Raw genomic sequence first — 26,015 nt, forward strand, 5'->3', positions numbered from 1 at the left:
ATAATAATAATAATAATAATAATAATAATAATAATAATAATAATAATAATAATAATAATAATAATAATAATAATAATAATAATAATAATAATAATAATAATAATAATAATAATAATAATAATAATAATAATAATAATAATAATAATAATAATAATAATAATAATAATAATAATAATAATAATAATAGTAATAAAATTAAATAAACAAAAATAAACAAACTTTTTTCTTTTTTTCTATCTCTATCTCTATCTTTTTTTCTATCTCTTTTTCTATTCAACTATCATATTGGTCGTACAAAACTGTTTTAAATTCTAAGTGAAATTGCTAACAAATTTGAGCAGAAAGGATCGATGATCGAAGATCAATTTTCGTGTATGTGTTATTTTTTTTTTTAATTCTTTTTTTTTTTGTCATTTCTCTTAGTCGTCAGAATTGTTGTTTTCGTGAAAAATGTCATTGTCAATCATCGAAATCGTGTCTGAGTTTGATATAGAGGCATGAACCAAGAACTATACCAAAAAGTTCAAGGACGGATAGACCAAGACCGACGGCACCAAGAATGATCAGATGATCCTTGGTCGTCTCAAGAAACTTGTAAATGCATCCCTGCAAAAAGGAAACATCAAAATGTCAGCTTTTCGTTAAGATCGTTTTCATATCGCTGTTATCATTCACCGTATATTGAATGTTAGACGGATGATCTCTCCTCCCGCAAAGTACTGTCGGTGTTTTGCAACAACTATCAGGCACGAGGCTTCCATTTTTAAGAACTTCCTCGTCCTTGTGCCATTCACTGACCAACCAATCCTCAAACCGAAGAGCACCGCAACATTTAAACTGTAAATCGTTTTAATCGAGTTTTAGAATTCGTAAGTTTTTGATTTTTCTTTTCTTTTTCTTTTTCGATGTAATACAAAAATAAAAAAAATGCTCAAAGATTAATACTCACTTCTTTTTGCATTTGATCGATTGCAGTAGTTTCTCTCGATCTTATAGAATAATTCTCAAGGAAGGTTCGATTGAGATTCATCTTCAATTCTGGACCTACTTGTTCTTCGTAGAGACGTGCCAATGCGCCTACTCCTGCCTCTAATACGAGGACTGCCATCACGATGAAAACATACTGAGAACGATCAAAAGTGAAAGTGATAGATATGTATGTATATATGCATACATATATATATATATATATATATATATATATATATATATATATATACACATAGGTATGCATATGTATGTCATCATTAAATTTATTTACAAATAAGTGATATTATTAGCAGAAAGTTTATTACAATAATCAAATAACCATACGCATTAGAAATTCTGATATATATTTACAAATTAAATTAATTAATTTAAATGTCGTTGTAATCGAGGCACTTATAATTAAGAAATTATTATAATTAAAATTAAAATTAAATTTATTTATTTATAAATCTAACTAATTGAATATTTATGCAAAATGGAAGAAATAGAAAATTTATATTAAAGAATCCTATTTATTAATTCGACAAATAAATTGTATATATATCTATTGTAATTTATGTAATTATTGTAAATTTTTTTTCTAATAATGTTATTTATTTACGATCCATTAATATTATTATGGTAACAGCAAACGATCGTTAATTATGAAACGTTACTTTTCCAGTATACATCTTTTAAAATAGCTATCTTTTCTTTCAAAAAGAATATTACAGTAAAATAAATGTCATTATAAGTAAAAAGTAAAAAGTTAACAATAATATAATACAATAAAACTATAATAAAATTTTTCAAAATGTAAAAACTCGAAATTCCATTTATTGATTTGATTGATAAACAAGTATTTATCTCAATTTATTGTAACAATGTTACTTATATACAAATCAATCCATTAATATGATACTCATAAAACGCGATATTACTTAATAGCAATCGATTAATTTACCAAACATTATTTTTCGAGTATACATTATTTAAAATGGCCGTATGTTTTCAAAAAAATAAAATTACAAGATTCGATTCATTAATTACGTTTTCTATTTTCACGTTCGTTATATCGATTTGGTTAACGAGTACGAACAAAAATCTTAATTGACTGTTCCTACATGGTAGAAACTAACCAGAACCGATAAGACTCGCCTACGGCGCATACGATATATGTAACTACATGGTTTCGCGTAGGCGGTGAAAGGGATCGCGAGTAGAATCGCGAATGGAATCACTAAGAAGGGAGTAAAACATGATTGTATGAAAGACTGATAAATATTTAATCCTCTGGTTCGTCTTTATCATTAACAATATAGAGAGATCTTTCCTCTTCTCTCAATGATGATAATAATAGTCTTAACAATAAAAGCACTTGTTATGTTAAATCGATTAAATAATTTGAAAAAGAGACGAACATAGACAAGAAAAAAAGATAGAGTGAGTGAATGAATGAATGAGAGAGAGGGAGAAAGAGAGACAGAGAGAGACAGAGAGAAAGAGAGAGAGAGAGAGAGAGAAGAATAGTAAGGGTCAAGACCATGTTCTACAAAAACAGAATCTTTTATTATAAATCATCTTTATGATTTAGTTCTATGATAATGATTCGCTATCTTCATTTTGTTTTTTCTTTTTTTTCATTCTTTTTTTTTATATCGATATAGAAAAAAATACGATTGTAAAATAGAAAAATAAATGATAATAATAAAAAAATCTAGAAATTGTTTTGAGTGACTCACAATTAGAAGAACGCATCTGTTTTCTGTGGTAACCCCACCACATCCTAACCAGCTTCCAACAACAGCCAAAATACCTGCGACAATGAGGGCATAAGCGAGACTTGGATATGTCGACGTTGTCATGAGAGATATGTAACTGTGCTTCGAGACGACCGTCCAAATGCCAATACCGCCCACCACAAATCCGGATAACTGTAAAATAATGATACACGTATGTTGAAATTGTATGCATTAAACACGAGTTCGAACAAACTCTTTTGATGAATTTATCTTCGTCTATTTATATAAGTTTATACAAAATATGTTAACATTAATTTATAGAGACTATATAAACTTTAATTTTATAAATATTTAGTTTAGAATCTAATTATGTAGCTATGTAAATATTTAGTTTAAAACTTAATTACGAGTGCCATTTGAGAAGTTTTTGCGATTTTACTGTTTTATTTTTAGATGTATATCTGTATCTTTTATTTAAAATTTATATCTATTTCATTTTAAGAATAGAATTTATATATTAACAAAAAAAAAAAAAAAAAAAAAAAAAAAAAAAAAAAAAAAAAAAAAAGAAAAAAAGAAAAACAAAATAAAAAGAAGAAAAAGAATTTTTCAAATTATCCTAGTATATAGATACATACAACTAGTTATTTTATATACAATTATTTAATTTGAAAATAAATTTTTAATTTATATTTTATATAAATTGTATGCAACACAATTCATAATTTAATTTTATGAAATTGTTAATATCTTACAAATTATCATATATTTACAATCGTCTATCTACTAAACCGTTTTAGTTGGCATTTCTAAAAAAATTTTTTAGATCTAGAATAATTTATTTTAACATTTCTAAGATGAAAATTGTATACAACTTTCGTAGATAAATTATTTAAATATAACTACACGCATTACCTTAAATTATAAATTAATCCTTTGCACTCTAATTATTTCCCTAGCTCGTTGCTAGTTCTACCTTTAATTTAATTTTTTCTGCTTTTGATGTATATCATATCTCTATACATGACATACACACATCCATATATATATATATATATAGATACGCACGTATATATATAGGTTGTTTATAATAAAACGCTCGAATTTTATTATAAAAAGAATCAATTTCATTTTGCACTTTGCAAACAATTTTTTAATAAAACTGTTTGTCTACATGTTTGTTTTAGCAATTAAATTAAGTATTATATTATGATGACTCAAGAGTTCCAGGAAAAAAGATTGTCAATAATAATAATAATAATAATAATAATAATAATAATAATAATAATAATAATAATAATAATAATAATAATAATAATAACAATAACAATAATAATAACAATAATAATAATAAAAATAACAATAATAATAATAATAATAACTACAAAAACAACAACAATAACAACAACAACAATAATAATAATATTAATAATAAATGAGTAAGCAAACGCTCCCTCTCTCTATTTTTTTCTCCTACTTATTTAAAAGTTTTCTTGAAAAGTTAAAGAGACTGGGATCAGTCATTTTAATAAAAGACGATAGTCTAGAGTCCCTAGCTTCTTCTCGAACTATATAGGGAAAATAGTAGTTATATCGCAAGATCGAGAAACAAAATTATGAGCGTAACTAGCACGCGAGCTGTCCACGCTCGTTCATTCAAAGTACTCGTGTCCTGAGAAACCTGAAAATCTCGCTTAGACTGGTTTTCTGGAATTCTCTCTTACGGCCGGTCTTCCACTCTACAGCTTCGAAACGCCTCCACAAACGCCCCCGCAATAGCTATCGCCTTTATCTCTCTCTCTCTCTCTCGCTTTTTCTCTCTGTCTCTGTTTATCTGTCTTTCTTTTCTCTTTAGATGCATCCCAGACATCATCTAAACGCTGCACCGAGAGCACGAATGTTAATCCATCAATGACAGAACTTTCTTTCAGAAGTAAACTTCTACAGTGAGAAAATTTGACTATATTAGTTAACGTTTAATATTTACCAGATGTGCCTAAGTATTACATAATATTGAAATTTTTTTATGTCATATAAGAAATAATTTGATAATAACAAAACATATGCACTCTATAACGGTATATATATATATATATATATATATATATATATGCTTATATTTAGTATATATATATTTAATTACTAATATATATATATATATTAGTAATTTTGTAATAAAAGAAAAATTGTCTGGAAATTCGCAATATTATTCTGCTATTTTTCACAATATTATCATTTATTATTTTTAAATTAATATTATTTATAATATTAATAGAGTATCATAATATATAAATAATATTATTTGTATTATTAGAAATTACGAATTATTTTAAAATAATATTACTTTTATTTAATTCTTTTTCTATCAGGGCTAAATAAAATTTATCTTCTTTAAATAAACATAATCACACTTCGTTTATCGTAAAAATTATAGAAGTGTGATATCTAAATATAAAAATTATAAAATTTATATACATATTTCAATGATTTAATCAGTATAATTTTATAATAATTTTTATCTATTCTCATTCCTATCATATTTCTTAGTACAATGTATAGATCATCGATATAAATATAACGGTAAAGTAGTGCACCCACTGATGTAACGTAAACATTCTTGCGTTTACGCAATTACGAAGGCAAGATTTTCATCTACTTCCCTTGCCAAAATATGTCTGATCACGTCCAATTTTAGGCTCTCCTCATGAATATACATAGAGATGTCTGTACTTGTGAGCAAGCGTTTCTATGATACCGATAGGAAATTTCAACTTTCGGTGGACCGATTCTAATTAATAAATCAATTCCGTTTAATTAGATGATTGATCGTTGAAAATTTCAATGTGGAAGTTATTAACAGTCAAATAAAAATAAATTTTAAATCATTATCTATATATCTTTCTAATCTTTCTAACGTACACATTAACCCTTCAATGCATACATGATTTCTTATTTATACAAATATTTTTTTTTTCTACAAATACAAGTATTCCCTTGTTATAATAATCATATAAAAATGAATAGGAAATAATGATCTATGAATCTTATATTAATCCTTCTAACGTTGTACATATCAACCCTTTAATTTACAATTTCATGATTTCTTTTTTATACAAATATTTTCCTTTTTTTAAATACAAATATTTCCTTTTCTTTTTATACAAACATAAATATAGTATATATAGTATATATATATATATATATATATATATATATATATATATATATATATATATATTTTGATATACAAATATTATACAAATATTTTCTATGAATATTCTGTATGAATATTTTATATATGCATATGAATACTCTATATTAACATTATAAATAATTATATACAAATTATTAAGTAAATATTAAAATGAAAATATATCTAATAAAAAAATATAAAATTTAATAAAAAAATAAAATTATTATACATTAATAGTATAAAATTTATTAATATAATATAATTTCACAAATACATATTTTTATGGGTTAATCTTACGAATCTTCTTCGACTGGCTGTCTTAAAGATTAGATGGGGATATAGAGAATGGATGGAAGAGAAATGGGAGGGAGAAGACGAGTGAACGGACCAAGTTAAAGGTGGGTATCCATTAGCATATGTCTAAGGAAGATCCCTTCTCGGTGATAGCTAGTCCCTTATTTATAACGTAAGGACCAATGAACCTCTTCGTCGCGTCGCGTTCTCGAACGTGGGAGCCGATAAGGTAGATATAAAATGTCGAGAGAGACAAAGAGAGAGAGATAGAGACTTTGTATATGTATTGTATTTTATTATATTTTTGTTATGTTATAGTTATAGTTTGTTAAGTCTTTTTAATCGTCTTTCTATTTTGTATTTAATCTTACCTATTTTTTCCTTCATTTATTTTTACATACAAAATTTAATTTTGAATCTTCCATGTTTCTTTGCATACAAAATATATTAAGGTTGATTTTTTTTTGCATGAAAAAAATTTCTTAAATCTGATATTTATTTTTTGCGTAAAAAAATTTGTTTCATTTTCCCTTTTGGCAGAAAATATTTATTAGTTCTTCTTTTTTATCAAAAATTCTTGATAAATCTGATCTTTCATTTATTTTCCTATACAAAATTTACATTCGCTTTTTTGTTCGTTTTTGCATATAAATATTAAGTTTAATCTTTCGCTTTTGCTTGGAAATTTTATAAATACGGTCTTCTTTGTATAAAATAATTGGTAACTCCAAATTTTATTTCTTCCTTTTTTTCCATAAAATACTGGACATCGTTTCCATTTGTTAGATGATATATTTATTTATATAAGATGAGAAATTTGAAATTTGAAATTTCGCGGCTATTCGAATATTATGCAACTTTCTCGACATTTCGTAATTTACGCATTTGCATAATTCCACATAACGATGCGTAGAGAAGCAATTGGAACGTTCTAATGCAAAGCTTGGCAAATGGCCGAATACTATTCGCAGAGGTGTTTCATGGAACTCGTTTGTCGTGGAATATTCTCCAAATGAAATTCAAATAGAAAATCGAATATTGATTTTGTCAAAATTAGAAAAAAAGTTTCATGAAAGTAGTTTTAAATTCAAGAATCGATCGCAATGACATATATAAAATAAATTCTAGTTCTTTTCCTTTTTTTCGTAAAGAATTAATATTTGCGAAGAACGTCATCTGATAAATTTGTAATAATTTCTTTTTTGCATAATAATAACATGTATAGAGTGGTAAAAAAAAGTCTAATTAAAATGGGTCCTAAAATCAATTCTTTAAATATCAATAAACTTTTATTATTTATGAGCGTTTGATATTGTAAGTCCCTTGACAATATATTAAATGTACACAGAGGAATTTGTTTAGAACTACACTAGTTCAAGGTTGTCTAGATAAGTTTATTTTAAAAATAACAAGAACTATTACTAATGTAATAATGGTAAATATATATATACACATATGTATATGTACATCCATATATATATGTATATATGTAATGTATGTATATTATATATATGAGTATATATGTAGTATGTGTGTATATGTAATTATATTTTGATTTTTTCTAAAATAAAGAAATAACAAGGAGTATAGATTAATAGATCTAATCTAATGACTATGAAACGCGTATACTTACAAATAAGACGACATTGTAAATATGTAAAACATATTTAAGAAAATTGACCGAACAGCATCCGTCGTCTCTAGTTCTTAATCTGGAAGAAGTACCAGGTAATCTTTCAGTACTTTTAGCCATCCTCGATCGATTTGGGTCGAAACTTGTCACCGAATCGATCGTCACCTCATCACCGGCACTACACATAAAAAAAAGAGGGAACATGTTAGGTATGATGAAATAAAAGAAACATTTAAACGAACAGAAGTGATAGGAAATTCTTCATCTACTTATTTCTGTAATGATTCTAAGACTTTGTAGAATTCATAAGTGTCAAGTAAAAAAAAGAAAGGAATAGAGAGAAAAAGAAAGGAAAACGTAAAAGTAAAGAACGTTTTTTTTTTTAAGATGGGATCATGAAAGTATCGAGAGAAACGAATAGGAAAAGGAAATGAAATGAGTATGACTCGACGTCCTTTTGATACGTTCCTTTGTTACTGAAGCGGTTTGGAACACAAGGAAGAGAAGGAGGAGAAGGAGGAGGGGGAGGAGGAGTAGGGGGAGAGGAGGAAGAGAAAGGGGAAAGCTATAAACGCAAGAGGTAATGGTATATTAACACGTTTTTTAATCAAAGTGACAATAAGTAATAACTGTTAAGTAATGTAAACGATGACGAAACACGTCCGGTCGAGAATTAAAAGTACGTGAATAACTTTGGCTCGCTACTGTATATAATAGTTAGTTATAGCTATAGTTATAGATGACGACGACGACAACGATGACGACGATGACGACGACGACGACGACAACGATGACGACGACGACGACGATGACGAGGACGACGACGACGACGACGACGATGACGACGAGGACGACGATGACGACGACGACGACGACGACGACGACGACGACGACGACGATGATTGGGGGCTCCGCGTTCGATCCATTCCCATCAATTGCCTCGCACGTTGAACGGTGCCACGTTCCCATCCTAGATATATCCTCATTTATCCCAATGTCCTATACGTATACGTTAGACAGTCAATTTTCCAATCTAGTCAATCATCCAATTGCATTAACCTTGTCGGCTATTCAAAAACCCCCGCTTTGCTTTTTATTGCTAGGTTCCTCCTGACTAGGTAGAAAAGACAAATTTCAAAAATAATATACCTGGCCAACAGTCATGTCCTGCCTTTTATTTTTTATTTATTTGCTTCCTTCTTTTTTTTCTCTTCGTAAACTACCGCCTTTTCTATTTAATACTTTCTTCCATATTCTGTTTTCTAAACGTTAAGATTTGAAATGGACATTCGTGGTAATGAATGAGTGCTCTGTTTCATTGAAACGAACGAAACTCCACAAAACAAGCTTAGATTATGGTAACGGACGAAGCCGAGTTAAATAGAGCAACGTTAGATACACGTACCGTTAGAAAGACGGAATCTCAAATTAACGTCGTCGTTATGCTTCTGCCATTTGCATGAAACACATCTAACGTAAGTACATCTTTTCTAATTCAAACCAGTTCTCATCTTCATTGCCACATATAAAATATTCATATTTCTTTTTGTTTTCTGTTTTCCTCTTTGTCTTTTTTTGTTAATTTTTTTAATTAACTTTTCGTTCTAATTGCTATGGGATAATTTTTTACGTGATATTGCAAGCTATGTGACTTTTTCATTTTTATCGATGTCTCTTCACTCCAGATGAATAATGCTCCTTCGAGAAAAGTATACCTATGTTATAACAAGAGAAAAAAAGAGAAAAGGAAGAAAAAAGAGAGAGAACAGAAAAGATATATAACTGGATGAACGTGAACGTTTCAACATTTTCGTTGCTCTTATTACGATTCGTTCCAACGTAATATATCCAACACGGTTTATCGATGATTCCTTATCGCTGGATGTAAATTGATCGACCATCTGGCTGTTCTTTAGAATATGTTAGGCTTAAAGAAGCTGAAGGACGAATAAAAAAATCGGAAGAAGGATAGATACATGAAAATTTGTTCATCATTTATATTATTTTTGACAAAGAAAAAAAAAAAACAAAAAAAATAGTTTTAACAAACCCAATATACAGGATGTTAAATGATATAATCAAATATATTCCACCTCATTGATTCTATAAGCAAATATTTCAAATAGAAGTTGTTAAGTTTTCAGGAGATAATTTAATATGTATTGCAGTTATTCCATAAAAGGCGCAGTTGTTAAGATATGAAAGTTGTAACAATTTTTTGTTTTAATTTTTTTTTTAATTTGGAAATCGATATTTTAAGCTCAACAAAAGTTGTAGAAAATATTAATACGAATTTAATGAGCACCTACAACGTATTATTATTTCATTATTATTTCATCATTATTTTATCGGATTATAACGTCTTGAGGTTTAACAAAATGTATAGTTGCAATAATGCGATCAAATATCCAATAAATATTTGATAACCAATGAATTCATCGATCAATTTTGTTTGTTTTATTCTTTTATTTATTTATTTTTGTTCATACATTTTGGAAATTGTAATCATTTGAAATACAGTGTCTTTCAGCAGTCAAAGTTTGTTAAACTTTAAGGCGTCATAAATCGATGAAATATCGATAAAAAGATAAAAAGATACAAAGATACACCGTTGATCTGTATTAATATTTTCTACGATTTTTGTTAGACTTGAAATATCAATTTTCATTTTAAAACAATTGTTATGACTTTTATCATAACAAGCGCTCTATTGTAAGGCGAGCAGCGCTATTGCAAGGCGAACAGTGTCATCTATGAAATAGCTGTAACATATTACATCTTCTCTCTCCAAACATAGCAGCTTTCATTTGGAAACATTTGTTTATAAAAATAAACAATAGAGACGGAGATATTTGGTTATATCGTTTAAAATAAGACATCCTTTAATTAATAAAATAAAAGTTACCAGACAATGTTCACTTACAATGTGTCATTGGTGAATAAATTCGGATCGATCTTCGGTATGCATTTCCATTTAAGAATCGTCGAAGATTTTCCACCGCTTCCTAATTTCTCCTAAAAAAATTAACAAAAATTAACAAAAATTAACAAAAATTAATAAAAATTTGATGAATGCATCAAACATATGATAGTGATATCTTGCAGTATAAAATTTATATCAAATACCATATACATATAGCACATAAAATAAGCAAAGAGTTAACAATGGACCAAAAAATCTAATAAATAAATTTGATTTTTCAATTTTGATATAATATTTGATATTAATCGCGTCGATATACATTTAAGAATACACAGTCGATTAATTTATAATAAATAGAAACGTAGATCGTAGATCAAAGATCATAAGACGATCAATTCATGATTTAACTCTTTCAATTTTTACGTCGAGTCAGACTAGATATTGTTTAAATGAATTTTGTAACAATTTTTTTATTATAAAATGACACATTTTCATATATATATATATATATCTAATTAATTAATATATATCTAATAAATTAAATTATGTATGTTTTTTCTAAAAAAAAAAAGAAAGAAAAAAAAATTAAAATACAAAAGAATTCTTAATGAAGAAACAGAAAGAAAAAGAAAGAATAATACTAATAAAGATCGGAAAGGGTTAAGAAGGATGTCAATATTCAACATCCGTTCGTGTTACCACTTCACAAAACACACATACGTAGACGATATTCAACGATATTCAGAGAGGATATTCACCTCGAAACATTTAAGTACGTTTCTCTATCCTCTCTTTCTAGTTTCTCTTCGTCGTTCTCGCCTCAATATACTTAGTACCGCAACAGGTATTCTTCTTAATCCTTTTTAACCTGTCCTGAGAGTCCTCGTTTTCGAATCGTTTATATTAACAAAGTAAATTACTCGAATGAGAATCTAATAATTTTTTCGCAAGCAAAACGTAAACAAAATGAGATAGATAGATAGATAAATAGATAGATAGATAGATAGATAGATAGATAGATAGATAGATAGATAGATAGATAGGTAGGTAGGTAGGTAGGTAGGTAGGTAGGTAGGTAGGTAGGTAGGTAGGTAGGTAGGTAGGTAGGTAGGTAGGTAGGTAGGTAGGTAGGTAGGTAGGTAGGTAGGTAGGTAGGTAGGTAGGTAGATAGATAGATAGATAGAGAGAGAGAGAGAGAGAGAGAGAGAGAGAGAGAGAGAGAGAGAGAGAGAGAGAGAAGTATGTGATCATACCTTCCAATCCTTAACACGTTCCATCACAATTATATAATATTTTTAACCAACATGGAAAAGCTATCTTCTCTCTTAGGTTAAAAATTTCAAACGAAAGCTTGGTTACTTCATTCGATTATGCCAATCGACCTCACTTTGCTCGTGCTCGTTACATATTATCACGATCAATCTATTCAATAAAGCAGAGGTCACAATACGTTCGACGAGCAAAAGGAAACTCGACTCAAACTCGTCCGGAACTGTCGTTCTCTAATTTTATCTATCTCTTTCTCTTTATATTCTAATGTATTACTTCTGTTACTTCAATTTATTTTGCATGTTCTGTTCCTCCCTTATACAGGATGTACAGGCTTGTCTAAAAATTCTCAGACGAGTTAAAATTTCCTAGATAATATTAAATATTTCTTAAACTTCATTTTTCGAGACTTTTTAGATTTGTACTTAGGCTTGCAGTTAGGTTTGTAGTTTTACAAGCTACAATCTAAAACAAAACTTCATCTAGAATGTTCCGAAAAGGAGTAATTGATTTTTAAAATTAGCTAAGATTTCTTTTTTTAACTCTGTACTTATCATATATTAGATCTATCCAAGTGTTTTGTCTGCCTTTTAACTTAAAAAAAAAAAAAAAAATAAATAAAAAAAAGAAATTATATTTTTTATAAATATTTTATTAATATTAACAACTTGAAATGAATACTTCATATATAATTTATATATAAATATACTGTGTATATATATATGTATATAAAAAGTCATTAATTTTTTATAAATTCATATAACACAATAATATTTAAATTGATCGTTTTTATTTACAGATAAATTTGCAATACCTAATACTATTATCGAATAGATGAAGTAATAAAGAAGTGTGTAAAAGTATTAATAAAATCATTTTACTCTCGTGTCGTGTTCACGAAGGAGTTTATTAAATAAGAGCAGAGGTTAAGAAGTGGGCCGAACAGATTGCATTTCACGAACATTGATTGATCTCTCAGTCTCGTTTCGTTTTATTTCTCTCACTCCAAAGGATTAATTCTTTGAAGGAGATGACGATAAAAAAAAGAAGAAAAAAAATAAAGAAAACGAAGTTTTGATAATGGAACGTCGAACGTTAGTGACAGTTACAAAAAAAGGAAAGACTCGAAGTCCAATAGGAAATAGTTTTCTTTCTTTTTGGCAAGGAAGTCACGAGAAGGAACGGTAACTAATAACTCGAGATCGTGACTCACGACAGGAATCGTAATATAACAGCCAAGATCATGGACATTGGCCTCTAGATCTTCGAAAAGAAAAAGAAAAAAGAAAAAAAAAATGACAGAAAAAAGATAACAACAATAATTACTCATCTTCTTTTTTGTGCTCGTGCGTGATCTTAAAAAAGATAGGAAAGTTTGCACATTCGAATACAAACGTAGAACGAATATAACAGTTGAATAAAAAAGAAAAAAAATAAAGAAAGAAAAAAAAACAAAGCTTTTTTCGAGAAAATCCCCAAATCTTTTTCTTCATCTCTTTTTATTTATACGACATTAGAAATGGCGGGAAAAGTGTGAAAGATAAATTCAAACGTGAACCAGGAAAGACGACGAAAGAAAAAAGACAAAAAGGAAAGAAAGAAGGAAAGAAAAAAGAAAGAAACGAAGTTCTACGATATACCAAATATCATTAATTGGTTGACTCGTGTTGCTCGAAAAGGAGTTTTTTAATTGGCGGTAGGGAGTCTAAAAGAAAGGAAGAGAAGGTAAAGGGGCACTAACCCAGCCGTCCGTATAGCTCGACGATGTGAATTTGCATCGAACAAGAAGAGTAGTAAGAGTGATCTCCATTTAAGGCTATGATTCGTGGATCGCGGCGGCGAGATTTAAAGCATAATACGGAGGTAACCGTGATATCGACAGAGTCCTCGTTTATAGGACCTCCCGCTTACTCGTCGAACCTTATTAGCTTAATTAACATCCGCTTCCGTTCGGCCTTTGAATCTGATCAAAACTTTTCTTAACTTAACGAATTAATTTGACATTTTTTTTTTTATTTTTGTTCTTTCTTTTTTTTTATCTCCCTTTCATCTCTTAACTCGACAAAAAGATAATTAATTAATAAATGTTTCGTAATGATATTATATTTGAATTCTTTAGTGATTGCGATTCATTTCGAAGAAGAAGAAGAAGAAGAAAAAATCTTCCATTCAAGATAATGAGTACTTATCATCTTAACTCGATTCATCATAAAATTCATATATACTTATATCTTATGCGAACGTTATGCAAATAAAGATCTCATGGAAAGGTAAATATTTGTAAGAGAACATACAGAGAAAGCGTTCGTAAAAGCAGCGCCAAGCGGTCTATTCATTCAACTACCAATAGTATATGAGTTACGCAGAATACAGAGAGAAGGTGATTGGTCAGTTTAGAAAGACGATATCGCTTCGAAAGAGATGCGCAACGCGCCTCTCTTCACACGCGCGTTTCTCTCTCTCTCTCTCTCTCTTTATATATATATATATATTTATATGTACATCTTTCTATCTATCTTCCTATTCTATTTTATCTTTCACGTAACGTCTACGATCTACGTCATAAAAAGAAACGTATCCAAGGTTCTGAAAGTCAACTACTTTATCTCGTGACTAGACTAGAACGAGGACAAGGACGCAACCGGTAAAAGATGGAATAAAAACAAAAGCAAAAAAAGAGAAGATTCTTCCGTGATTATACTCGTTCGATTAAGTACATTGCACTTACTTACCGAGCAGTTGTTGTTTCTTCAATTCAAGGAAATGGATAATGTAACGGTAAGACTGTCTTATCTTGTTTAGGCAAGTAATGACAAACAAAAAGAGTTAAAAAAAGATAGTTCTTGTAAGAAATAATGCTTTCTTGTGGCTCTTCTTGCCACGCATGGCACGAAAATCGGCCGCGAGATCGCGTAATCGTCGCGCGTCGGACCGCCGACCTTCGAAACTTTTTTCTTTCTTTAGAAAAAATAACACGTGTAGAAGGTCGAAGTTTTTATTTATTTGAGAAATGTCTTTAAGGAAGAATGTAATAAGCAACACAGTTCACAATGGCAATGACGTTTCGAACGACGACAGCGACGATGAGATAATACGAAGCAATGAAACAAACCTTCTATCTCGGAATCTTGAGCGCGACTGACGGACTCGTGGCGCGCCGAGTTCCCCTTCTCCTCCACCTTACTCTACTCAAAGCCGATTCCGTTCTCTATTCTCCCCACTATTACCGTGTACACCGGTGCAATATTTAACTTCTTCCTATAGCGTTTATCGAGATATCAAATACTGCTTTGCTAGTTATCACATAGAGCGATTCGATTTAAATGCGGTTCTTCGTTGTACCGACACACAAGTTCCCTTTTTACTTCTGGTTACGTAACGTTAGAGAGGACACAACATAATTCAATCTCTTGATAGCATATGCTTGCGAAAGGAAGTGATAAAGAAATTAGATCTGTTACTTTTTCTGCGTACTCTTTAGATTTAGTGAAATTTTATCTGGGTAAATGCATAATTAAGTATTTGTTTAAGACTTATCTACTTGAGATATCAGTTAAAAAATAATTTCGTTCAATTTTGATCGATAAAAATACAATAATCGATGATGATGAGCTTTTATTACGAAATCCAATTTCTTATTTTTCTTTTTTTTTTTCTTAAAGAAACAGTATTCAGTGTATCAATATGTATATACATATACATATACATATATATATATATATATATATATATATATATATATATCTACGCGCTGAACTTACGCGTAGACGAACGTGTCGTGAATTATTTACAAAGCTAATGGCACAAAAATTCTCATATGTAATATTCTATACGATTTGTTTTTATTTCGTATAGAAGAATTTTAACGAACTCTATGACCGTTTAAGGTAAAATGTAAATCGTATAGAATGTTTTCGTTTGTTAATGACATGGCGTTCGTTACAGAGTTATTGTAATTGACGATAAGACGCTTCTTCTTTTTCGTTTATCTTTTCTTCACAAAGATGATCACGACGAATAATGGCGTCGACGATGACGATGACAGTCAATGACGATAAACGAAGAATAGTGCCGATGTGTTCGCTGTGGTCAACAAAGATTAAGTCTTTGTCCTTCACTGGCCGTCTCGGCGAAATTACGAAGCAGGTGCTGCAATAAAACAATAAATTTATTCTAATTGCATTGAAAGTAATTAGCAAATGAAACGAGTTCATCGAAGAGATGCTCCAACGTCGCAAGCAGAGTTATTTGTCAACGATAAACTACATAACAAACCGTATATCTCGAGTATTTTGAGATTCGACAAGATGCTGCACCTTTGGCAATGTTTATGAATGATGATGGACGAGATAGACGAGACGAGATAGAGATGATGAGGAAGATGGATTAACTATGAAGAACAACGCGCGTACTAAGACGCCTTGAGATGAGATTACTTAATCATGACATTTTTCAACTAATTAAACTAAACGATTACTAATAGATGACAGGATACTATTAGTAATTGTTTTACTAATAGATTTCTAATAGATGAAGAGATACTATTACTAATCGTTTTACTAATGATCCTTGTCTACTACGTTCTCAATTTTCTTTTTCTCGACGTACCATTCGTGATGTACTTAGCTCTATTTGTTGATGAAATTGTTCTTCTGATGACGATTGTAACTCTCAAAATCAAAACAAGATTAGCTAAAAATTAAGTTAAACAAAAGAATATTAATGATGAATATCACGTGATTCGACGGACCGCATGGATACCACGATGCGACCTATGTCCGAAAATGTCTTTTTTTCTATTTATATGTATATATTAATGAGACGAACTTTCAGTAGGCGCTGGCGCAGGTGGAGCTTCTGCTGATGGTGCCGCTGCTGGTGGAGCTGCTGCTGGTGGTGCGGCTGTATCACCTGGTGCTGGTACTGGTGCCGCTGGTGGTGCGGCGGCATCAGCTGGTGCTGGTACTGGTGCAGCTGGTGCTGCAGCATCAGCTGGTGGAGCTACTGCTGATGTGGCTGAAGCATCCGCAGGTAGTGCTGCTGCTGGTGCTGCTGCTGGTGCTGCATCAGTTGGAGCCGCTTCTGGAGCGGCTGCTGGCTCTGCCGGAGGAGCTGCACTTTCGGTCGTTGAAGCTGGAGTTGGTGGTGCTCCTTCCGTTGGTGGTGCACCTATACAGTCGTTAAAGAGCAATTGAATGAAACGAACGAATGTATAGGTAAACGAACAAATAGGTCACGTGTTCTATAATTGAATTGAGTTATTCAAAAGTCGCGTGAAATCCATTCATTTCGTAGTCTCTTTAAATCAATATTACCTATTAAACAAATTTATACTACCTTGATCAATTCTGACGACACAATTGCTTTCCTTTTTTTTTTAGAGAAATTATTTATTCAATTTTATAATCTCATTGAATATTCAGATTTTAATTTAAAATATAAAAACGATTATCAATTCATTCGAATATGATCCAATTATCAATTTTCAATAAGATCTCGATTTCTAAGCGAATGTAAAAAAAGAGGCAGAAAGAGAATACCTTCAGCAGGAGGAGCTGGAGCTGGAGCAGGAGCACCCTCTGCTGGTGGAGCTCCTTCACCTGGGGCCGCTGTAGCTGGTGCTCCTTCGGCTAGTGGTACACCTTCGGCTGGAGGTGGTGCGCCTTCAGCTGGAGGCGGGGCAGATCCTTCGGCAGGTGGTGGTGGTGCTGTACCTTCAGCTGGTGGAGCACCTTCTATATATCGTGAATCGTATGAAATCGAAATTTTTAATTTAAATATTAAAAAACAATATACATAGAAAAATTCATTATTTTATTTTTCCTTAAAAAGTGATTTAATAAAAAAATAAAAAAATAAATAAATAAACACAAATAAACTTTACCAGTTGGTGGAGCAGATGCTGGAGGAGCTGGTTCTGGTGTTGGTGCTGGTGGTTCAGCAGGCGGTGTTGGTTCTGGTACAGGTGCAGGAACAGGAGCAGGAGCAGGTACAGGTTCCGGTTCCTTAGGTGGAGGAACTTCCGCTGGAGGAGGAGGTGGAGCTTCGGATTCCTATGTATACAAGGTATACCATTTTTCAAACCTAATGCTCCTTAATGTCAGTAACTATGATTCAGTTTTCTTTGCTGCTATATCATCGCGAATATTTCGATGTATCTCTAACTTTTATCTACTTTTCTTTCTTACGATATTTTCCTCTATAATATTATTTTTAATTTAAGAAAAAAATTTCTTTTTGTTTATAAAACCACATGACCTGTCAAGGAGAATGTTTTGTTCTCATTCTTATAACTCATTTTAAATATTTTTCATCCTCCTTTTACAGTCATCGATCATCGAACGAGAAAATATTCATGATTGATATTACCAAACAGGCTCGGACTCGACGATCAAAGAAACATGGACAGTTGTCCGTTTTTCACAAACACTCGTTAGATCACAGATAAGGATTTACAAAAAAATGTCGAAACATATAACAAATAACATAGTTAGAATTTTTTTCTCTAGATTACTATTAATCGATTATCCCCGCTAGAATATGCTTCTTTTAGCTTTTTCAATTATTATAGTTCATATAAACAATACGAATATGTCTTCAGAGAGAATGTCTTCAACGAGGTTATTTATTCGACTTTATTCTTCGTATGTTCGATATTTCGAATATATCATTAAAATCAGAAAGTTTCTATAAGTTCTGAGAAAATTATAAAAAGATTTGATAATTCAAGACATAACGCATACGTATACTTACGATTACGAGGGGTAACAATAAAGGATATTAAAAGGAACATACAAGAAGGGTACAAATAATGACGACACAACACAGAAATTTTTATAGTCAAGTATTTTGCTTTACAATAAATCTTAAATAACGATTATCTTTATCGCAGTTATCTTTAGTCATTAACTTTCGTCCCACATGATATCGAAAACAATAACAATAACAAAAAAAGAAAAAAAAAGAAATGAAACGGAAAAATGTGCAAAAATTGATTGGAATATTGTGAACATACGTAGAATTATTAGAAAGGATTAGACAAGTGAAGGATTTACATTGATATTTCACAGGGAACAATTGATAAACAATAAAAAATGGGGACCGATTGATGGGACGATTATTACATTGGATCATTGACATCGTTAAAAAGAATCATGATTACAAATTTAAGAACGAATAGAAAGAAAGAAAATAAAGAAAATATATATATATATAGAAACAGACAAAATGGAGAGGGAAATTAACATTTTTTTCAGAGCCGAGCCGTTTGTTATTCGCTCGAACGAATCCGTTTATGTTCGTAATTCGACGAGAACAACGAATTTCTTTCTTTCTTTTTTTTTTCTTTTTTTTTTACGATCCTTTTCTTTCACGCCTCGACCTCTTCTTCTTTTACCTTCTTCTCATCGCCCTTCTTCGACCAGTCAGGTTTTTTCTGTAAAATTAAGAGAAAAAAACACATGTGAGATAAAAATTCTGAAGTCTTACTTTCTCAAGTCAAGGAATATTTGCATAGTAATTCTTAACACACGTTGTGGGTTGGTTATAATGGTGCCAAAAGGGGTGAACGATCGCAAAGCAAATAAAACGACGAGAGGGACAAAGGTACATATATATATGTAAAAGGTTTGCATATATGTTCGTAAAAAAATGAACAAAAAGTAAACTAATCGAAAAATACCCGATCTGTTCTGTTTTTTATCTTTGTTTTTTTTCTTTATTATCACGAAAATGAAAAAAATGAATCTCTGTATTGTCTCTAAATAAAAAAAAAGAAAAATAGAAAAGAATAAAGAAAAATAAACAAAGAGCGGTACACAAAAAAACCGATATGCCATTTTCTACAAGCTTGTTTAAAAATCTGACCTAATCTCTGATTGGCGGGCGGGTGGATGAAAGGGGGGGAGAAGCAAAAACGAAGAAAAATAAAAACGAATAACCATAGAGAAAATAACAATGGACGAATTTCACGTTCTACGTGAAAAATTTGATTATCTTTACGATCTGACCGGAAAAAGAAGAAAAATTGTTTATTAAAAAAATTTGATAACGTAAAAATATACTAAGAAGATGCCTATTGTGATGAGTTAAGAAATGAAAAAAAAAAGGAAAAATAAAGAAAGATTTGACGAAGTTAATTGTTATTGATCGTGCAGCGTTCAAGCCAAATATAATATAAGCTTTTTTAATTGCTTTCTTTTTTTTCTTTAACTACTTTCCCTTTCACTTCTTCGTTTTTTTTATTTTTTTTTTTATTTCAATTACTTTCAATTAGTCGTTTCATTCGTTAGTTCGTTCATTCTTTCGATTCATTCTAATTCACACGTTCGTTCATTCATTCTCTACGAATTTCCTACGCAAGCATGCCGATCTAACGATTGGCATATTAAAGTTTTACCTTATCTTTTGACGCATTCTGCGAACATAATGCAAGAGCAATATCATTAGTATAAACAGACAGACAAAGATAGAGAAAAAGAGAAAGAGAGAGAGAGAAAGAAAGAGAGAGAGAGAGAGAGAGAGAGAGAGAGAGAGAGACAGATAGAGAAAAAAGAAATATAGAGACAATTATTCAAGCGTACATTTAATCGTCAATTTTTGACGATTATCAAGCATTTACGAATAGATTCTTCGAGAATATATATAAATATATATGTATATACTATATATATACGTATGTAAGTATATATATATAGGGTATATAATATGAAACATTTTCTAATTTTTCTCATAAAATCGAATCGTAAATGACGAGAAGCGATCATTCGGCATATCGATTTTCAAAAAAAATGATAAATGATTAATCGATTTTATTATGATCTATATACACTTGAAAATATTGAGTCGATTCATAAATATAAATGTCGTAAGTAAAAGGAATTTTTAAGTATAAAAATCTATTTATTTTAATATTATATTAAATTAAAAAAATCATTAATCTTTTTATCCATAATTGATTCACAAATATAAATGCTATTTGTAAATACATAATTTATATTAAATATAAATTGACTCTTTTACATAGTATCAAAAAATTATTAATTTTCTTATTTTAATTTTATACAGAGTTTTATCAAAAGTACTACCTAAGTGATTTTGAAAATCAATTAATCTTTCTCGATAGTTTCTAAGCTTATATTTAGGCTTGCAGTATTACAGATTAATACTGTAGTTTTGCAAACTGGAAATAAGTCCCGAAGAGGAGTAATTGATTTTTAAAATCACCTATAATTTTTTAGCCCGCCTAGAAACTTTTTGTTCACCCTGTATATTAAACTTCAAAATAAAAAATCATTGATTTTTTTCTTTATGACTCATAATCAAAAATCTTAAATTAATTCATCGACATGTATGTACTATGAGAGAAAAATTGATTAGGATAAAACAACAAATATTTATCAAACAATCAAATAAAAAGTAAAAAGAGACAGAAGAAAATGAAATAATCGGATATGCTGAACGATCATTGTACGAACGAAAAATAGGACAGAACAAATATTCTACACGTTAACAGCCTCGAAGCATGGCAGTCGAATCAATAATAGGCGATAAAGCCAATTTAAAAAATGCGCCTTTTGCGTAAAATGTCTGTTCTTTAATCTCGCGTATAATTTTAGTTTATCAATATTTTTTACTAATGGCCGCTACTTCGTTCTTTCGTTCTCTTCCTTATATTTATTTCTTTTTTTTTTTATATTTTTCTTTTTTTTATATCTTTTTCTTTTTGTTTTTATTATTTCTTATCTATCCAATTAATTTGATAATGAAGTACGATAGTTCGAAGTATGTAATGGATTAGCGTCCGAAGAATCAGATAAAAATGCTAGCAATTGTAAGGCAAAACTAAATTAAAGTGCGTTTTAACTGCTAGTGTGTACGTATACTTGTATATAACTATGCATATACAAATTATATATATATAGATATATATATATATATATATATATATATATATATATATATAGGTGTATATGTATGTATATATGTATTATATATGTATATGTATGTGTATATGCAAGAGAGATAAAGATAAAGATAAAGAGAAAAATAGGGGCAGGCATATTTAGTGTGAGTAAAAGCGTTTCTGCCATATTATCAACGGAAAATTTGAAGAAAGTTCGAGCTATATATATTTTATATTTATTTAATTGTTTATTTGTTTTGTAAATTTTGTATTGTTTTTTTAAAGAAATTATACTCTGCAAGCCATTCTCACCTTTTTCGCCCTTCTTTATTAATCCCTAAACCCTTTTTCTAAGATCCTCTATGATATTGTCTTTTTTCTTTTATTTATAAAACAACGAATTATTTTGAATCATATCGATTCTTTCTTCTAGAATTATGTTAATAAAAACGTTTCTATAATATTTTTACGAATAATTTTTATGAAACGAATAAAAAATTCTATGTGAAAAATTTAGTTATAAATAATATTGAAGATCTCAAGAAATGGCAATCGAGACGGAGTCACGAACTTTACAGAGATGTGACGGAGGAAAATATGGGGTGTCCTTAAAAAAAAAAATAATAGAAAACAAACATAAAGAAAAAAAGATTACGAGTATCTTATGAAAAGATAAAATAAAAAAAAAAGAAAACGAAATGAAATCTCGAAGAAGATTATGTGGATATTGGGAATAGATGCGAGTATGGTTATATCTATCTTTTGATTCTTCGTGCATTGTATGTACTCGATTTTTGAATCGTTTATTGGATCGACTCAGAACAATTTTCTTCTTTTCTACGTGAAACTAACATTGATAATTTCAAGATTTAATTCGAACGAAACTATTTGTCCGTAAAAATCTTATAAACGCTTTCGAGGCACAATTCTTTTGACAAAACTTTTTTTTATCTCTCCTTTATTTATTAATTTATTTAATTATTAATATTTCTTTGTTTAAGTGAAATACTTTCATTAGAATGAAAAATAGTCGATCGTTAAATGAGTATACGTCTCAGTCTGTATGTGTATATTGTAAATAATTAAGTATGTATCGTACGTATATGTATTCAAATTCGAACTGTTTAAATATATGTACATTATAGGATTATTTATATATTTATATATATATGTGTGTGTGTGTGTGTGTATGTGTGTATGTGTTTCTTTTTTTCACATTCGGCCTGTTTTTGTAATCTACTTCTTCGTCTGCCACTCTGCTTTCTCGGACTTCTTGGGCTGTGAAGAACAACACAATTGCCTAATCAACTATCTCTAAGCTACAGACTATCATGATTATATAGTTATACGAGAGAATTCTAAGTGTTTAGTATTATAACACATAGAAAATCGAAAAAAAAATTGTGTATTGCGCCACGTATAGTATCTATTTAGTCTTGATAAAATTCTTGTCGAAAACCTATCGAGAAAAATCATGGGAAAAAAAAGATATCAAAATAAGACGAAACAAGACGGAACAAAAACGAGAAAAACAAGATTAACAACAATTATTTCGAAGAAAAAAGAAAAAGTCCATATCTTTCTTTCTTATTATGAAATTAGAAAAAATGGCCACCAAAAGAAAAAAGCGAGCCGACTTAAACGTAGTCGACTTGTGTGCGATAAAAAAAACGTAGCTTTACTTTAAGCAAAAAAAAAGGAAAAAGAAAATTACAAAAAATACCAAAAAAAAATATTATTTCTTAATTCTTTTTTTATTGCTTCATAATGTTCTTTTTTTTAGAAGCCCTCAAAAAGAAAAAAGAAAGAAATAAAAAAGAAATGTTGTGAGAAGGACGACGAAAAATGATTATCCTTCCTCTTCGTTGCCCAAATAAAAAGGAAAAAAGAAATATAAATTCTTTCTCTTTTGTATCTATTAGTTAAATAGATAAATTTAATCGATAACGATCTATCGTACCTCTTTGTCCTCTTCCTCCAGAGTGAATTCCTTCTTCTTGACTTGTTTCAATTGATTACGGAAGTTGAATTCGGCCGCTTTCTTTTGAAGTTTGGCGAATTTGTTCTCGTATTTCGAAACCTTCTTCAGAGTTGGCTTCATGCTAAAAAAAGAAGAAATAAAAAAAAATAAAAAAAAGTAAAAAAAAGTAAAAAAAATAAAACGATGAATGATTTCCATATGTTATATAATGACGTAACGTTAAAATAAATCAAACGAAATTTAAAAATATTTTTGTATATAAAAAATACTTACAATTTACCTCGAAGGTCATTCACTTGGCTGTTCAAGTCAGCGATCTATACCACATTCGAAAAGATAACGATTAGTATACGTTTCAAATATTATTCGTCTACGTGCACGTTCATGCGTATATCTACAATAGATCAAAAGACATTGACAATATCGGTAAAAGCAAAAAATAGATATTCGGTGTCGTAGTTTCTACGGTGAATGATTCTTATCTCGAAAGATGATCGATTTACTTTGTTTTGAATTGTCATTGATACAATCTTATATGTAAATCGATATATTTATTTGTAATATTTCTGTTATTTTCTGTTTTTTTAAATAAAGTATACAAGAACATTTGTCATACCATTTATACATAACATTGCTATTATTAATTGTTGCTCAAATGTGAAAAACAAAAGAATTAAAAAATAATGTCAAATAAAATCTGTATAATTTTTAATATATAAAATTTCATAATTACATATTTTATATATTCGTTAAATCATGTTTTTTTTTCAAAAATATATGTGAGAGAGAGAGAGAGAGAGAGAGAGAGAGAGAGAGAATTTATAATACTTTCTACATTTGATTTCGCTATTATTAAAAAGTACACTTTAATATAATTTAAATGTAAAAAAAAATTGGAAATAATATAAAAAAAAAAATAAAATCTTTAATTACAAAATTTTTAATATAAAGTTTCACGATTAATATATTTTATGTAAATTGATATATTCATTTAATAGTATTTTGAACTTTTTGAAAATATCAAAAAGATAAAAGAATTCATCATACCTTTTTGCATATAAGATTTTGTTATTATTAAAAATTATAGTTATAGTTTCTTCAAAATGTAATGAAAAAAATCATAGAAAAAAGTGTCGAATAAAAATTTGCAAAATTGATCCCTACATGTGGAAAATGTAAAATTTAAAAATACAAAGTTCGACGACCATCTTTATTTTGACCATAGAAACTAAAAATTCTAAAAAACAATCAAATTTTCTGACAATTCATGCATCAGCATTCTTTCTTGATTCGGCGCAGAAATCAAAAGAATAAAAAGAACAAAATAAGAGATAGAAAGAAACGAAAGGAGAGAGCAACAATATAATATACGCATGCAGATAGATTTGAGAAAAAAAGCCGTTCGATTGGGATGAAATAATTGTGAAAGGAAATATTGTTTTTCTTGCGAGAAAGATGGCGAAGCAGCACAGCATTGTAGCGAAAGAAAGAAATTGTTTATTGATCATTCGAGATCAAAACGAGAACAAGAACAAAAGCGCTATCGGCGGAAGATAAGAGTGGAATCGCTGTAAAAAGCAAGATGGCAAAAGGGATCGGGTTGAATGAGCTAAAAAGTACCGTGTCACGATGAAGCAACATTTTTTTCGATTATTTCCAGCTGACTTCTACACATATACACAGATATATGTATCGACTTGGCCAATAAATATAACGTCGACCATTTTTAATATTGTATGTTTAAACAATGTAATATTTAAATATTGCATATCTATATATATGTATATACATATATATATTATCAACATTATTAATTAACCCAATACTATACTAAATATTATATGATATGAAATTATTTATTTAATAATAAAATAAGAAAAATTGACATTATATTTATTGTATGGCTAAGCCAATATGTATATAAGTACTTTTCGACATTTCTAATGCATCAATTTCATAATCTTCTATATGGCGCAGTTTTTCTAATCAAACTCATCATTTTATTATAAAAATCATGATAATTACAAATAGTTAATCGCATTCGCCAACTTTGCTCGTTGGAAAAACTCGATAGGAAAGTAAGTACTTGTGATACTTATCGCGTTAG

At 29.5% G+C, this 26,015-nt stretch overlaps 3 protein-coding genes across 22 annotated transcripts in view; all 3 read right to left on the minus strand.

Moving 5' to 3' along the window:
- Window positions 1-197: 197 nt before the first annotated feature.
- On the minus strand, window positions 198-15,145 carry LOC124425725 (CD151 antigen-like). 3 transcript variants are annotated; one of them, XM_046966490.1, is made up of 7 exons: window positions 12,008-12,046; window positions 10,755-10,846; window positions 7,832-8,009; window positions 2,712-2,903; window positions 950-1,123; window positions 676-837; window positions 198-606 (listed from the first exon to the last, which is right to left on the minus strand). In XM_046966490.1, the coding sequence occupies exons 1-7, from the start codon at window positions 12,029-12,031 to the stop codon at window positions 460-462; spliced, it is 969 nt and encodes a 322-aa protein (XP_046822446.1). In that variant the 5' UTR covers window positions 12,032-12,046; the 3' UTR covers window positions 198-459. The 3 variants fall into 3 exon arrangements, with proteins under 3 accessions (XP_046822446.1, XP_046822447.1, XP_046822448.1); XM_046966491.1 differs by lacking the exon at window positions 12,008-12,046 and adding an exon at window positions 14,756-15,145 and having other exon boundaries at window positions 200-606; XM_046966492.1 differs by lacking the exon at window positions 12,008-12,046 and adding an exon at window positions 11,513-11,607 and having other exon boundaries at window positions 200-606.
- Window positions 8,406-10,748, minus strand: LOC124425726 (putative uncharacterized protein DDB_G0271974). Its single transcript, XM_046966494.1, has 2 exons — window positions 9,237-10,748; window positions 8,406-8,945 (listed from the first exon to the last, which is right to left on the minus strand). The coding sequence occupies exon 2, from the start codon at window positions 8,815-8,817 to the stop codon at window positions 8,533-8,535; it is 285 nt and encodes a 94-aa protein (XP_046822450.1). The 5' UTR covers window positions 8,818-8,945; window positions 9,237-10,748; the 3' UTR covers window positions 8,406-8,532.
- Window positions 15,146-15,623: 478 nt separating the features above from the next.
- The window catches only part of LOC124425723 (troponin I), a 26,375-nt gene continuing 15,983 nt past the window's right edge, over window positions 15,624-26,015 (minus strand). For 8 of the 18 annotated variants that reach the window (XM_046966480.1, XM_046966475.1, XM_046966474.1 and 5 more), the window contains 9 exons: window positions 24,182-24,225; window positions 23,888-24,029; window positions 20,422-20,439; window positions 19,420-19,458; window positions 17,908-18,076; window positions 17,564-17,758; window positions 16,851-17,192; window positions 16,632-16,715; window positions 15,624-16,172 (listed from right to left, as the gene is read on the minus strand). In XM_046966480.1, coding sequence (XP_046822436.1) covers window positions 16,159-16,172; window positions 16,632-16,715; window positions 16,851-17,192; window positions 17,564-17,758; window positions 17,908-18,076; window positions 19,420-19,458; window positions 20,422-20,439; window positions 23,888-24,029; window positions 24,182-24,225 — 1,047 coding nt within the window. In that variant the 3' untranslated portion in view covers window positions 15,624-16,158. Of the gene's footprint in view, window positions 16,173-16,631; window positions 16,716-16,850; window positions 17,193-17,563; window positions 17,759-17,907; window positions 18,077-18,850; window positions 19,459-20,421; window positions 23,206-23,887; window positions 24,030-24,181; window positions 24,226-26,015 lie in introns of those variants that run through there. The other 10 variants (XM_046966486.1, XM_046966487.1, XM_046966485.1 and 7 more) reach the window with 4 other exon arrangements.

Source organism: Vespa crabro, chromosome 7 (assembly GCF_910589235.1).
Source record: "Vespa crabro chromosome 7, iyVesCrab1.2, whole genome shotgun sequence".
Lineage (NCBI taxonomy): Eukaryota > Metazoa > Arthropoda > Insecta > Hymenoptera > Vespidae > Vespa > Vespa crabro.

Excerpts from the sequence above, each read along its gene's own strand:
- LOC124425725 (XM_046966490.1), bottom strand. The coding sequence starts at position 12,031 with ATGGAACGTGTTAAGGATTGGAAG. Across the intron at positions 2,904-7,831 it reads TTTACAATGTCGTCTTATTT|TTATCCGGATTTGTGGTGGG; the intron begins GTAAGTATACGC and ends ATTATTTTACAG. Across the intron at positions 838-949 it reads TCGATCAAATGCAAAAAGAA|TTTAAATGTTGCGGTGCTCT; the intron begins GTGAGTATTAAT and ends AACGATTTACAG.
- LOC124425726 (XM_046966494.1), bottom strand. The coding sequence starts at position 8,817 with ATGAGGATATATCTAGGATGGGAACGTGGCACCGTTCAACGTGCGAGG.